This window comes from Geotrypetes seraphini, chromosome 1 (assembly GCF_902459505.1).
Source record: "Geotrypetes seraphini chromosome 1, aGeoSer1.1, whole genome shotgun sequence".
NCBI lineage: Eukaryota > Metazoa > Chordata > Amphibia > Gymnophiona > Dermophiidae > Geotrypetes > Geotrypetes seraphini.
Window position 1 is genome coordinate 324870747 of NC_047084.1, and position 15233 is coordinate 324885979.

Consider the following 15233-nt stretch of genomic DNA (forward strand, 5'->3'; position numbering starts at 1 on the left):
TCGATGACACTTGCGGGATCGAGGTTGAAGAGTAGCACAGCGAGTACACGACTCCGGACGATGGTCAGGTCCCAAACACTGAATACACCACCTATGTGGGTCAGTGAGGGAGATCGTGTGCTGGCAACGGCTATACTTCTTGAAGCCTGTGACCACAAGGCAAAGACAGGGACAAGAAGGAACTTTGTCCACCTGTAATTCTCTAAAAACTTGAGACTATTATCAATATGTAAAAACTTAATACATCTTAGACAACTGGAAATTGAATTAAATGATTAAAAAAACTGCAGAAGCCGCTTCTGGATTTAAATGTACTACTGTTAGATGACATCATTTGTGTCTCGTCTGCCTTTGATGTGGCTGATCAGACTCCGACCACTTGCAATGTTCTTCCATCATGTGCCCAGCTGCTCAAGCATCTGTTACTACCACTCAACATTAATCTATTAGGAGATTATTCTCCAGGTCCTTGGACAGTAGCATTCCTCAGCCAATATGTAGTCTCTGGTACAACTTTAAACTTGGATCTCTCTCTAATAGCAATAAGGTTATCTTTAGCATTTTGTCTGCGTCTTACCTCTGCACAGACTCCTTTCCTAGATAATTAAAACTACTTTATGACTACTATTCAGAACTTTCCACACCACCACCCTGTCCTCTTGTCAGCTTCTCAGAATGCTGATGGTTCCCTTAATTAAATCTGTAGCAGCATTCTTATCAAGTTCCTACCTCACTGAAGGGTCTGAGAACTAAGCTCAAGCAATCCACTTCCCTATTTTCCTCCTATTCTATTCACTGTTCTTATGTATATAATTTCTACCCTTAAAAAAGGTCCTAAAGTGGTTTACATAAGCAATAACAAAACACCAAAAATAACAGATCTAAAATCTAAAGAAAAAAAACTTACCTATAATCAATAAAAAAACCAAAACCCTATACACTTAAAACCTTTCAAAATAGAGTCTTCAAACTTCTGGGGAACAAATAATAAGGAAGAATGTTCCATGTTGACGCCATGGAATGAGTTGCTCAAGTACCTTTTAGAAACAGATTGCTTTCGAGGAAAAAAACATTGGCATGGATGCCTTCAAGCCAGCTTGCTAGAGAAAAAAACAATCATACTGAACCCTCTTGCAGCTTCGCTTCCTCTCTGCAAAACAGTTTTGGTTTTTCATTCCATTTCTTTGCAGACTAGTAAGGGATCCCTGGAGCCCTTGCTGATTTTTTTCACTATTTCTCTTAGACTGCCTGCCTCCAATATAAACTTTGGGATTATATCCTCCAGAATTACCATGAGCTCATTTCCTTTCTGTGTTTTCATATGATCTCTTCAACTCCCTCCAATTCTACACTGCTTTATAACCAGTGATACACTGCCCATTCTCACTACTTTATCTCTGCCTCTATTATCCATACACACATGCAAACATACACAAATATCTAAATTTGTATATAACAAAGATACTTACTTACATGTTGTAGGTATTCCCCAAGACAACAGGCATATATTCTCACATCATCCACAGAACCCAGGATGGACACTACCAAGTGCGCTGTCACTTTAAATCTTTTATAATGCATTTATAATGCATGAGGGAGAAGCTGAGGATCTCTGATTAGCATCCTTTATAATAAAACCCTAGCCGCACATGTGCACTCAAATCTGCATGCTTCCATGATCTCTGATCTGTGAGATGTCGGTCCATGGCTGCAGGAGTACGCATGCGTGAGTCCCCTGCCTTACTGCTTCCTAGCACCTACCTACAAAGGATTGGCCGCCAGCGTTGGACTCCCTGCTCTCCAGATCGGGTGTCGGCTCCTCTCATGAGGAGAAGGCTTCCGACGCTGGCGGGGATCGAGAGGAGCCGCTGCGACACTCGTCCGGAGCAGACCAGACCACGGGCCGGGCAGGGAAGTGCCGACAAAAAGAGACTCCTGCCGTGAGCCGCTCAATGGGACCAGGCAGGCAGCTAGCCACGCGAGGGATGGAAACAGAATGAAAAAAATGGTAACGTGTAGGGAGAAGCTGGGCCTGCCTGCGGGAAACGCGATAAGGGAAGGGGGGGCCCTTGGATCAGGCTAGTCCGTGGGAGGGAAGGGGGAGGGGCCAAAAGGAGCAGGCCACATCGTGGTAAGAGTGCTACTGCTGCACAGAGATCTGGAGGGGAAAGGAAATACCCGCTGCTGCTGCACAGGGAAGTGGAGGGGGAGGAAAATGCTGTTGCAGCTGCACAGGGACATGCAGGGAAAGAATGACAGACAGACAGCAGGAGGGAGGGAGACAGACAGAAAGAAAGGAGGAAAGACACAGGGGCAGGGAGAGGGACAGAAAGACAGAGAAAGGGGGGCCAGGGAGAGAGAGAGAGACAGTGGGAGGGAGAGAGACAGAAAGACAGACAGACATATATTCTAGCACCCGTTAATGTAACGGGCTTAATGACTAGTATGAATATATAGCAATTAATTATTAAGGGACTATTTTGTATGAAATTATTAGCATTAATCCCCATTTGGAATAGCTGGAAGTACTGAACTTTAAATCCTTAGGCAGTGCCACGTGCCGGTGCCTTCCTGCCCAACGTCGGCTTGCAGGACCATTGGCTCAGTAACAAAGCTAGGAAGCCAATTAGGAGGTGGGTGGGTTTTGAGAATATATGCCTGCAGTCCTCAGAGCTCTAATTGCTTTGTTGCTCAATTTAGGATAATTGCTGCATAAAAATAAAACTAAAATTATTTGCTGTTAGTTTTCAAGAATGATGCTTGTCTGGGTGATTGTATTCTTACGCACACAGACTCTCATAACATTGACAGACTCTTGCATATGTGACGTACATGTCATCTATTCTAGTATATAGTTAAGAAGGGAATTTTTAAAAATAAAGTAAAATTCTGGAATCTCTTGTGAACATCCAGAATCTCTTTGGGGCACCACTATGCCGTGGCACACAGTTTGAGTGACATTGTCCTACCAGATAGTTAGGGGAATGACTCTGCACACTCAGGTAAGTCAGGAGTAAAAGCTTGTATCTAACCTGAAAATCAATTTTAAGCCAATAGAGCCTATAATAAAGCTCAATCTAAACAATGTTCTAATAATAGAATTCTGAACCACCTGCAGGGAACGCAGAACAGTCAGAAGGAGACCTAGCAGTACGATGTTACAGTAATGTGTTCAAAGCACTACTCTGTTGTGATATAATTTTGTTTAGAGAGGATCCAATACAAGGGCTTGAAGTTCACTCACACAGCGTGAAGACTTGAGGGCTATGAGGAAAATGACCTTTCAAGTGAGTAGTTTGGAGAGCAAAATGTAAGCAAGTCAAAAAGAGTTCTCATAAGAACAGAAAAAACCACGTTAAGATCCCAAGACACAGGAGGAAGCTTAAAATGTGATTTACCGTATTTGTGGAACAGACCTTCCATGAAATGGGCTATTAAGGGAATTACAGAGAGATGTTTGTTGTCTAGATAGGAATGAAATGTACTGATAGCACTGAGATGAACTCTAACTGATCTGGTTTTTAGACAGAACTAGAAATGTAGAGAAGGTACTTGAGGATGGATGGAAAGTGGACATGAGATAGACTCCAAAGAATATAATGCATAACAAGAACAGAATTGTGTCCACTTTGAAGTAATAACAACGCTGAGTGGAAGGTTTTCTAGACACCTCAATGATAGCAGGTATTGCAGCTGAGAGGCAGAAAGCATTTACCTGTTCAGTGAAATGAACTACACTGTTAGTGCTAACAAGCGGGGGTTGAGATGAAGCAGAGATCCTTAGTTTTGAGTTAACAATGTTGGAAATAGTTCAGTTTCCACGGTTTCCTGATTGAGGACTCTAAAAGGAGTGGAAACCAAACCTGGCGTGGTCAAAAGGGTGCTATGAGGATCATGGCAAAGTTTGAATAGAGCTTTTCCAGTAAGAGGAATTGGAGTAAATATGTAGAGAAACTTGTCCCTCCAATGAAGTAGAAAGGCGTCCGATGCAATACAATTAGGGCCAAGAGTCTAGAACAGAATTGTGAAAATGTGCTCTTCTGAGGGGAAGCAAAGAGATCTACATCTAGTGTTGTCCATTGAGAGAAAATCAGATGCAAGACTGTCTTGCTGAGAGACCATGAAGAAGCTGAAGAAGTCTGCTCAACCTGTCTGCCACATTCTGCTTCCTCGCTAAGTAAAAAGCCCTGAGAAGTATCTCACAAGCATTGGTACAATTCAAAATCTAAACTGCCTCCATACAAATGGGACACTTGGGTGTGACTGTATGTGATGATCATAAGGTGGCCAAACAGGTTGAAAAGGTGACAGCAAAAGCTAGAAGGAAGCTAGGGTGTATAGGAAAAGTTATGGACAGTAGGAAAAAGGAGGTATTGATGTCCCTGTATAAGACTCTGGTGAGACCTCATTTAGAATATAGTGTACAATTCTGGAGACCACATCTTCAAAAAGATATAAAAAGGATGGAGTTGGTCCAGAGGAAAGTTACTAAAATGGTGTGTGGTCTTCATCATAAAGCATTTAGGGACAGACTTAAAGATCTCAATATGTATACTTTAGAGGAAAGGTGGAAGAGGGGAGATACGATAGAGGAGCTTAAATTGGAAACGGTATATTGATGATATTTTTTTACTTTTGGATGCAACTAAGAAAAACTATGGGAGTTTGTGTTCTACCTTAATGGATGTCATACTTCTATTAAATTTGAAATGAAGGCACATCAGGTGGAGATTGTATTCTTGGACATAAAAATTAGTAGACAGCATGAAACATTTTTCATCACAGTTCATTTGAAACCATCTGATCAAAATACACTTCTTGAATACTCTAGTACGCATCCAGGTTCTTTTAAAAACAAACAATCTCCCTACATCACAGTTTTTTTCGGTACCGGCATATATGCCATACCACAGAAGAACTTGTAACTCAGGCGGAAAACCTGAAAAAGAAATATTATGAAAGAGGGTACCCTAAAACTGCGGTGATGAAAGAATTTAAACGTGCTACATTTAGCCCTTGTGAACAACTTCTTTAATACCGAGGGGATCAGGTGAAAGAAACAATTATCTCCTGCACTATGAAGTTTCCTTCTATGGTACAACAGTTAGGCAGACAAATCAAAAGTCTGTGGTCCATGCTGCAGACCAAACCATGGTCTGGAGTGTAAAGTTGCATTCTCAAGAAACCAGAATCTACAGGACATATTATGTAAAGCGAACATTTGGTCTAGTACTAGGACAGGGAGGGTGGGACATTATTCTTGTGGCAAATGTGCAATGTGTGACAACATGTTGGAAGGGACTGAGATGCACATTCCTGGCAGAAAAAAGATTGATTTAAGTAGATTTACCACATGTGAGACCGAGGGAGTGGTTTATGTGATGATCTGTCCTTGTGATTTGGCATATATTGGGCTAGAAAAATTAAAACAAGATTGTTTGAACACTGAGCCAATATAACCCACAGGAAAGAAGTTGATGTGCTTACACATCATTGTGTGGCTAAGCATGAATTTCATGGGTTTAAATGCAATGTATTAGAACATATTCCTGTTACAGAAATGAAAGGAGATATTAAACGGATTTTATATCAACATGAACAACGCTGGATCTATTTTTTGGATAACTTGTGGCCTAATGGCTTGAATCAGTTTGTGGAATGGTGTGCATTCTTTTGAAAATTTTCTCTAAAATGTTTTTAGAAGTTTGTTGAAGCCATTCTGCAACAGTTTTGAACTAAATGGAAGCGTTCACTCTTTTTTTCAATACCCTGTGCACAGTGGTGGGCTTGTGCCCGGTGAAAGACTGACATTAAAAAGTGTGTGGAATTTTTTATGCCAATGACAGGTTGAAGAGCAGTTTAAAATCATTATTGATTGCTGCCAAATTGTTATATTTGAGGCTTTTTCTCCACAGTTTTTTTGATTAATGAGTCTCTCTTTGGTGATTCCACTGCTGGCTGGTAACATTTTCATTATTTCTGAAGTTTGAGTTGTTACTATTAATTATTTTGTGGGGGTTTTTGAGAGACGTGTAAATGTGCATGAGTTGAGTCTCTTTCAGTTGAAAGGAAGCTCTGCAATGAGAGGGCACAGGATGAAGTTAAGAGGTGATAGGCTCTGCAGTAATCAAAGGAAATACTTTTTTACAGAAAGAGTGGTAGATACTGGAACAGTCTCCCGGATGAAGTGGTGGAGACTAGAGAATGACACGGGGAAAAATTTGTCCCCGTGAGCTCATCCCTGTCACATCCCCGCGAGCTCGATCCCTTTCCCATCCCCGCAGGCTCAATCCCTGTCCCCATCCCCTCGAGTTCAGTCCCTGTCCCCGCAAACCATTTGATCCCATCCGCACAAATCATCTCCATTCTGTGTTCCTATTTTCCCCATTTCTAATAAGAACATAAGTAGTGCCTCTGCTGGGTCAGACCAGAGGTCCATCGTGCCCAGCAGTCCGCTCACGCGGCGGCCCAATAGGTTCAGGACCTGTGCAGTAATCTTCTATCTATACTCCTCTATCCCCTTTTCCAACAGGAAATTGTCTAATCCTTTCTTGAACCCCAGTACCGTACTCTGCCCTATTACGCCCTCTGGAAGCGCATTCCAAGTATCCACCACATGTTGAGTGAAGAAAAACTTCCTAGCATTCGTTTTGAATCTGTCCCCTTTCAACTTTTCTGAATGCCCTCTTGTTCTTTTTTTTTCCAAAAGTTTGAAGAATCTGTCCCTCTCTACTCTCTCTATGCCCTTCATGATCTTGTAAGTCTCTATCATATCCCCTCTAAGTCTCCTCTTCTCCAGGGAAAAGAGACCCAGTTTCTCCAATCTCTCAGCGTATGAAAGGTTTTCCATACCTGTTATCAAACGTGTCGCTCTCCTCTGAACCCTCTCGAGTATCGCCATATCCTTTTTAAGGTACGGCGACCAATATTGGACGCAGTACTCCAGATTAGAGAGTTGCGTGGGGACAGAAATCCCACCCGTCCCCGCCAAAGTCCCACCCGTCCCCATGAGGAATCCCACCCGTCCCCACCCGTCCCCGTGAGGAATCCCTCCGTCCCCGCGAGGAATCCCCTCCGTCCCCGCCCGTTCCCGTGAGGAATCCCCTCCGTCCCTATAAACTTCAGAAATAGTTATTTCATTTAATTATGCTACTGAATTAAAGGCTCTGGTAGAAACCCATTTACAAATAAGCAAAAAGACTTTATTAATTTGGAAATATTAATTGGGAAGAATACATACTTTGTAAACGGGTTTCTACCAGAGCCTCTAATGTTTATAAATTTTTATCAACACAACTAATATACTACTTTATCCTGAAGCAAAAAAAAAAAAAAAAAAAAGAAATAGAATTCTTTTCCTACCTTTGTTGCCTGGTTTCTGCTTTTCTCATGTTCTCATTCAATTCCTTCCATCCATTGTCTCTATTCCTTCTGTGTCTTCCATTTGCTCTGTTACAGTGCCTCTCCCTTCCAAATTGGTCTGGCACCCATCTTCTTCACTCCGCTCCTCCCATAGTCTGGCATCTCTGTCTTCTTCCCTGCCAGCGTCTTCTCCCCACTCTCTCTTCCCCATTTCCTTTCAGCGTCCTTCTCCCCCCTATCTTCCCCATGTCCTGTCAGCGTCCTTCTCCCCCCTCTGTCTTCCACATGTGCTTTCAGTGTCCTTCTCCCCCCTCTGTCTTCCCCATGTCCTTTCAGCGTCCTTCTCCCTCTCTGTCTTCCCCATGGCCTTTCAGCGTCCTTCTCCACCCCCCCGTCTTCCCCATGGCCTTTCAGCGTCCTTCTCCACCCCCCGTCTTCCCCATGTCCTTTCAGCGTCCTTCTCCACCCCTTTGTCTTCCCCCTCTCTGTCTTCCCTAAGGCCTTTCAGCGTCCTTCTCCACTCCCCCCCGTCTTCCCCATGGCCTTTCAGCATCCTTCTCTACCCCCCCATCTTCCCCATGTGCTTTCAGCGTCCTTCTCCACCCCTTTGTCTTCCCCATGTGCTTTCAGCGTCCTTCTCCCCCTCATCTTCCCCATGTCCTGTCAGTGTCCTTCTCCTCCCTCTGTCTTCCACAAGTGCTTTCAGCGTCCTTCTCCCCCCTCTGTCTTCCTCATGTCCTTTCAGCGTCCTTCTCCCCCCTCTGTCTTCCTCATGTCCTTTCAGCGTCCTTCTCCCCCTCGTCTTCCCCATGGCCTTTCAGCGTCCTTCTCCACCCCTTTGTCTTCCCCAGTGCTTTCAGCATCCTTCTCCCCCCTCCATTTTACCCATTTCCCTTAAGCATCTTTTCCTCTCCACTCCACCTTTCCTCCCTTTCTCTCTCCCTGCCCCCTTACCTTCGTGGCGCTTCCCCGCCCGACCAACATAACAGGCCCGGTCCAACAAACCTCCCTGCCCTTAACCGCAAATCTAAATTACCTTCTTACAGCTGCTGTAAGAAGGTAATTTAGATTCGCGGCTACAGGGCAGGGAGGTTTGTCGGACCGGGGCTGTTGTCGGTCGGTCAGTCGGGGAAGCGCCACAAAAGTAAGGGGACCTGGCCGGCTGTGCTGCACCTGGGGTGGACCGCCCCTCTCCCTTGGTAGCCACTCGAGCCGCGAGGCTACTCTTCTTCTCCTTACCTGCCCTGCTTGAGTACCTGATTGTAAAAACCGCTTAGATAACCATGATAGGCGGTATATAAAATCCTAATAAACTTAAACTTCTTACCTGCCCTGCCTGCAGCAGAGCCGAACAGAAGTCTTCCCGACGTCAGCGCTGACGTCGGAGGGAGGGAGGGCTTTGTTTAAGCCCTCCCTTCCCTCCGATGTCAGCGATGACGTCGGGAAGACTTCCGTTCAGCTCTGTGCTGCAAGCAGAGCAGGTAGGGAGAAGAAGAGCCGCGCGACTGAATACATCCAGCCCTGCAGGAACCCTGCGACCCTCGGAGGCGTCCCCACGGGATCCCCGCAACCCTAGGGGGCGTCCCCACGGGATTCCCGTGACCCAAAGGGGGAACCCGCGGGTCCCGCGGGATTCCCGCCGTCCCCGTTCCCATGCAGCTCTCTACTCCAGATCGGACACACCATCGCCTGATACAATGGCAGGATAACTTCTTTCTTTCCGGTTGTAATACCCTTCTTGATTATACCTAGCATTCTATTCGCTCTCTTAGCGGCCGCTGCGCACTGTGCCGTCGGCTTCATTGTTATGTCCACCATTACCCCCAAGTCCCTTTCTTGGGTACTCTCATTCAATAACATTCCTCCCATCGTATAGCTGTACCTCAGGTTTCTGCTTACCACATGTAGTACTTTACATTTCTCAATGTTGAAGTTCATCTGCCATCTCGTTGCCCATTCCCCCAGTTTGTTCAAGTCCCTTTGTAATTCTTCGCAGTCCTCTTTAGTCCGAGCTCTACTAAATAGTTTGGTGTCATCCGCAAATTTTATTATCTCGCACTTCGTCCCTGTTTCTAGATCATTTATAAATATATTAAATAGCAGTGGTCCGAGCACCGAGCCCTGCGGAACACCACTCGTGACCCTCCTCCAGTCCGAGTAGTGGCCCTTCACTCCTACCCTGTTTTCTACCCACCAACCAATTCCTGATCCATCTATGTACGTCTCCTTCCACCCCATGGTTCTTCAGTTTCCGAAGTAGGCGTTCATGGGGTACCTTGTCAAAAGCCTTTTGGTAATCTAGATATATGATGTCTATGGGGTCTCCTCTGTCCATCCGTCTGTTAACTCCTTCGAAGAAGTGCAATAAGTTCGTTAGGCACGATCTACCCTTGCAGAATCCATGTTGGCTGGTTATCAGAAGTTTGTTTCTTTCAAAATGTTCATCGATGTTGTCTTTTATCAGTGCTTCCGCCATTTTCCCCGGAACCGAGGTCAGACTCACCGGTCTGTAGTTTCCCGGGTCACCTCTTGATCCCTTTTTAAAGATGGGCGTAACATTGACTATCTTCCATTCCTCCAGGATCTCGCCTGTAACTGTATACTCCCTCCTGTGTCTGGCTTAGCCCCCCTGTGTCCTTATACCATCCCCATGTATCTCCCCTTTATGTCTCTGTCTCTGTGCCCCAATGCACATAATTTCCCCTCCCCATGTATGTCTATGTCCCTATGCCCCATGCACATAATTCCTCCCCATGTATCTAACCTTTATGTCTCTGTCCCTATACCCCCATGTACATAATTTCCCCTCTGTTTCTGTTACCTTCCTGTGTCCAGATTTCCTCTCTCTTCCTATTCCACACCAATGTGTCTCTCTCCTCTCCAACCCCATCTAGCTTCTTTCCTTCTTTCTCCTCCCGCTTCCAGCATTTGACTCACCTGCCTGTCCTTCTCCCCTTTCTCTTTCCTACTCCTCAGCCAGTTTTGATTTGGTGTCCTTTTTTCCATCCAAGCTCTATGGGAAACTAATATATACAGTCAAACCTCGGTTTGCGAGTAACCCTGTTTGTGAGTGTTTTGCAAGACGAGCAAAACACTCAGCAAACTTTTGACTCGCAAACCGAGTGTTGACTCGATTTGCGAGCACCCCCCCCGATAACCGGCATCGCTTCCCCCCCGCTCGCAAAGGCCCCCTCGCTCCAACCGGCACCCCCCCACAGTGCGAACCGCCCCCCCCCCCCCGCCAGTACAACTTAAATTTACCCACCTCCCCGTCTAGCACCAGCACCGGAACGCAGGCACAGCTCGTGTGCCTAGAAGATCTTCCGGCTTCCTGCTTCGGATCATAGACAAAGCGCGCCTTTGTCCCGGCACGCTTTTGACCTGACACCTCCGGCTTCTGCCTGCCTCCCTGCCTTGAGCATGCATCTGTGCATGCTCAAGGACTTCTATTCTCCCTCTCGCCGAGAATCTCGGCGAGAGGGAGAATTAGAAGTCCTTGAGCATGCACAGATGCATGCTCAAGGCAGGCAGGCAGAAACCGGAGGTGTCAGGTGAAAAGCGCGCCGGGACAAAGGCGTGCTTTGTCTATGATCCGAAGCAGGAAGCCGGAAGATCTTCTAGGCACACGAGCTGTGCCTGCGTACCGGTCCCGGTGCTGGTGCTAGACAGGGAGGTGGGTAAATCTAAGTTGTACTGGCGGGGGGGGGGGGGCGGTTCGTGCGGTGGGGGGGGGGGGGCGGTTGGAGCGAGGGGGCCTTTGCAAGCGGGGGGGGGGGGGGAGTGATGCCGGTTATCGGGGGTGGGAACGTATCAAAGCGAGTTCCATTATTTCCTATGGGGAAACTCGCTTTGATAAACGAGCATTTTGGATTACGAGCATGCTCCTGGAACGGATTATGCTCGTAATCCAAGGTACCACTGTATATATTTTTTAAAAGATTCTGGATTACGAGCATGCTCCTGGAACGGATTATGCTCGTAATCCAAGGTACCACTGTATATATTTTTTAAAAGATTCATTTCAACTTGGTCTTTCTGTCCCCAGTAGTAGCCCCCTCCCTCCTCTCGCCCGCCGCATATCCTTCCTTCCCTTGCCCTTCCCTGGCGATTTTTCTCTTAACAAGCAGCCAGAGCATTTCCTGAAGTCGCGTGCGGCTGGCTGCCTGAAACCTGAAACTTCTCTGCTCTGACACAACTTCCTGTTTCCGGTTGAGGAGAAGTTTCAGGCATCCAGCCAGTCACAAGACTTCAGGAAATGCTCCGGCTTCTTGTTAAGAGAAAAATCGCCAGCAAAGGTAAAGGCAAGGGAGGGAGGGAGAGAGATGCTTGGACCGCACGATCAGATTTTAAGTATTTTGCGCGCATTCCCTCAATTAACTGTGGGGACAAGGCCATTCACCGCTCCATGGGGCGGTGAATGGCCTTGTTTCTGTATTCGTTGTGACCAGGGTTTTTTTGTCCCCGTTTCAGCAGATTACCTGCGGGGTAACAGTCACCGTGTAATTCTCTAGTGGAGACAAGAGACTGTGTCTTGAATTCAAGAAGGCATGGGATAGACACATGAGATCTCTCAGAGAAAGAAAGAAATGAGCAGACTAGAAGGGCCATTTATCTTTATCTGCAATCATGTTTCTAAACTTTGCAGGCCAGTGGCACACTAAATTGGGAGCTGTGGCTCAAGGGCATCCGGAAGTGCATGATCGTTCCCGCAATGATGTCACACACATGTGACATCAACATTCGCAAATGTGCAGAGACCCTCCAGACGGGGCCCTGAGATGCCAGTGGGGGAGGGATGCTGAAAGAAAAGGTGCGGAGAGGAGGAGAGACGTCAGCGCCGGCTGACTGCCTACAGGATGCGTCTCTCGCCATGAGAGGCATGTCATGCAGGCAGTCAGCTGGCACATCTCCTCCTCCCCGGCGTCTGGTGGCACACCTGGAATCTCATAAAGCACACTAGTGTGTTGCAGCACACAGTTTGCAATACACTAAAATAGAACAGGGCGACTTGGTTGTCCATATGGACAAGTACTACCCATTGAAGGAAGTGGTCCAGGCATGTTTCGAGCTCGTTCCCTATCATTCACAGTTCTAGAAGATTGATATAGAAGGTCTGTTCATGGTGAGATCACACTCATGAGTATGGAGACAGTATAGATGATCTCCTCAACCTAGCATTAAAGCATCTATGGTTAGTTCTCATCTGCATTTGCACCGAAACAGACATTGGTGTGGAAGTAGTCTGTGGTGTGTGTTGTCTGGGCATGGGAGACCTCGATGTCAAAGGCACACTTGGGAGGAGACATGATCTGGAGTGATGGAGAGCGAGGTGGATAGTAGCACAAAATCTTACTCGAGGTTTCCCTTTCCAGCCCCCTGGGGTGGGGAGGGGGCTGGAAAGGGAAACCTCAAGTAAGATTTTGTGCTACTATCCACCTCGCTCTCCATCACTCCAGATCATGTCTCCTCCCAAGTGTGCCTTTGACATCAAGGTCTCCCATGCCCAGACAACACACACCACAGACTACTTCCACACCAATGTCTGTTTCGGTGCAAATACAGATGAGAAAAGGCCAAAAAAATAAACAATTAAGAAAATCTAACTAAATTCAAGGGAATGACTAAAAAAATACACGAAAAATGAAGAATACTATAATAAGTTAAAAACAGGATGGCACAAAAAGATTTCAAAGTTTGATGCACTGAAGAAAAACCAAAGACATAGCTTCTTGGCTCTAAGGAAAACTAAAAGCTGATAGTTTCGCAAGCTATTGTCAGGCGGGAAGGCACTGGCACATGCTCTGGAACAGGCATTGCCTAAAGATTTAAAGTGCCAGGTTCTGTGGATGATGTCACCTACATGTAAGAATATTATTCCTGCTTGTCCTGGGATAAAAAATTATTAGCCATAACAAAAAGAAAAAAAAAATTAAAGAAACAAGATGAAAAATCATGTTTATAAAATGAGAACAAATGGAAGTAAAACCTACTGACAAGTGATGTGCAAAACTGAAGATGTTCCAGCAGAGAAAGCTCTTGTGAAAAACCTCACCATTTTTAGCTACTTCTGCTATGATGTGAGCTACTTTTGCCATGCAGGAAAACTGTGCAGTTAAGAGACTTGCAAAGGTTTGAAGAATCCCACTCTCCTGAATTTTTTCACTTGTTTCCATATCTATAAAACAAAGTAAACAAAAGATAAATTTTGTTTCATAATTTGTTTTATTTATAGTTTTATTTGATTTACTAGGATTTTTATATACAATTCTCCTTTAATGAACATTAAATTAACTTTTCTGAAAGAATACCGTATATACTCGAATATAAGAACATAAGAATTGCCGCTGCTGGGTCAGACCAGTGGTCCATCATGCCCAGCAGTCCACTCACACGGCGGCCCTCTGGTCAAAGACTGAATATAGGATGAGATTTTTGGGCTAAAAAAAGGCCCAAAAATGGGGGTCTTGTCCTATATTCAGGTCAACACCCGACTCCCTCCCCGACTTGATGCAGGCCTCCAACAGGCCGGGACAGGAGGGATCCCTCCCATCTCCAGTCCTGTCCCAGCCAACACTAATAATTTTTTTTACCCCCGTGTACCTTGTCTGTTACCCCCTACTGAACTCTTGCCCTGCGTACCTCCTTCTGGGCTCAGGGCACACAGGCATGCAGAAGCAATCTTCTTGAACCCCCATGCGCCTTGCGCCGCTTGCTGAATGGCTGCCGCCAGGTCAGGGCTGCACGGGAGCATGAGAAGATCGCTCCTGCGTGCCTGTGCGCCGCGAGCCCCGAGCCTGGAAGGAGGTGCGCAGGGCAGGAGTGCAGTCCTGCCCATACATCGCTGGACCACTAGGGATGACTGATAAGGTATGTGGGGGGGGGGGGAGAGGAGGGGGGATAACAGAAGAGGTACGTGGGGGGACAGGAGGGATCTCTCCTGTCCCGGCCTACCACTAGACCACCTGAGGAGGAAAAGGAGGTAGGACACGGTGCAGAGCCTTGCAGGGATGGGGGACAGGGGACAGTGCAGAGCCTGGCAAGTAGTAAGGGGTGCTGGCTGCATAGCCTGGCAGGGATGGGGAGCTGGCTGTATAGCCTGGTAGGGCAGGGAGGAAAGGGGGCTGGGTGCAGAGCCTGGTAGGGAAGAGGCTGGATGCAGAGCTTTGCAGGGCAGGGAGGGAAGGGGGCTGGGTGCAGAGCCTGGCAAGGAAGGGCGTGAGGGAGAGGACACTGGGTGCAGATCCTGGCAGGGCATGGCACTTGAATATTATGCCCCCATCTTATATTTGAGTCAACCATTTTTCCTCCTTTTGGGGTGAAAAATGGAGGTCTCAATTTATATTCGGATTGACTTATATTTGAGTATTTTCAGTACTACAATCATACTGCAGAAAATATTTACCTGATACAGAAAAAAATAAAATAAAAAAAATTTAAAAAGGCTGCAATTACAGAACTTAAGATATAAAATAATTTTCTAAGTATTATACAGTATTTTTCTGCCAGCACTGCTCAATATTTCTTCAAATACAGTATAATCCTTCAAGGATGCACATCTAAGAAGGATCTATTCTAGTTGTTAAAGAAAAGTTTTAACTTCATTCTCATTAAAGTAGAACCTAGTTTATCCAGCGAGTCATTAAATGAGAATTCATTATTAAAAAATCAATCCCTGACTGAGCTTTTAACTGTGCCTCATACAGCTCTTCATGAAGGAGGGAGAGTTGCTGGCTGCAGAACTGGGTAACAGCCTAATGCAGCAGTCTCAAACTCAAACCCTTTGCAGGGCCACATTTTGGATTTGTAGGTACTTGGAGGGCCGCAGAAAAAAAACAGTTAATGTCTTATTAAAGAAATGACAATTTTGCATG

General features: G+C 45.9%; 1 protein-coding gene across 5 annotated transcripts in view; it reads right to left on the bottom strand.

Moving 5' to 3' along the window:
* The window catches only part of RAP1GDS1 (Rap1 GTPase-GDP dissociation stimulator 1), a 286317-nt gene that overhangs the window by 250061 nt on the left and 21023 nt on the right, over window positions 1-15233 (bottom strand). For 4 of the 5 annotated variants that reach the window (XM_033957405.1, XM_033957396.1, XM_033957423.1 and 1 more), the window contains exon 3: window positions 13415-13537. In XM_033957405.1, coding sequence (XP_033813296.1) covers window positions 13415-13537 — 123 coding nt within the window. Of the gene's footprint in view, window positions 1-13352; window positions 13538-15233 lie in introns of those variants that run through there. The other variant, XM_033957433.1, reaches the window with a different exon arrangement.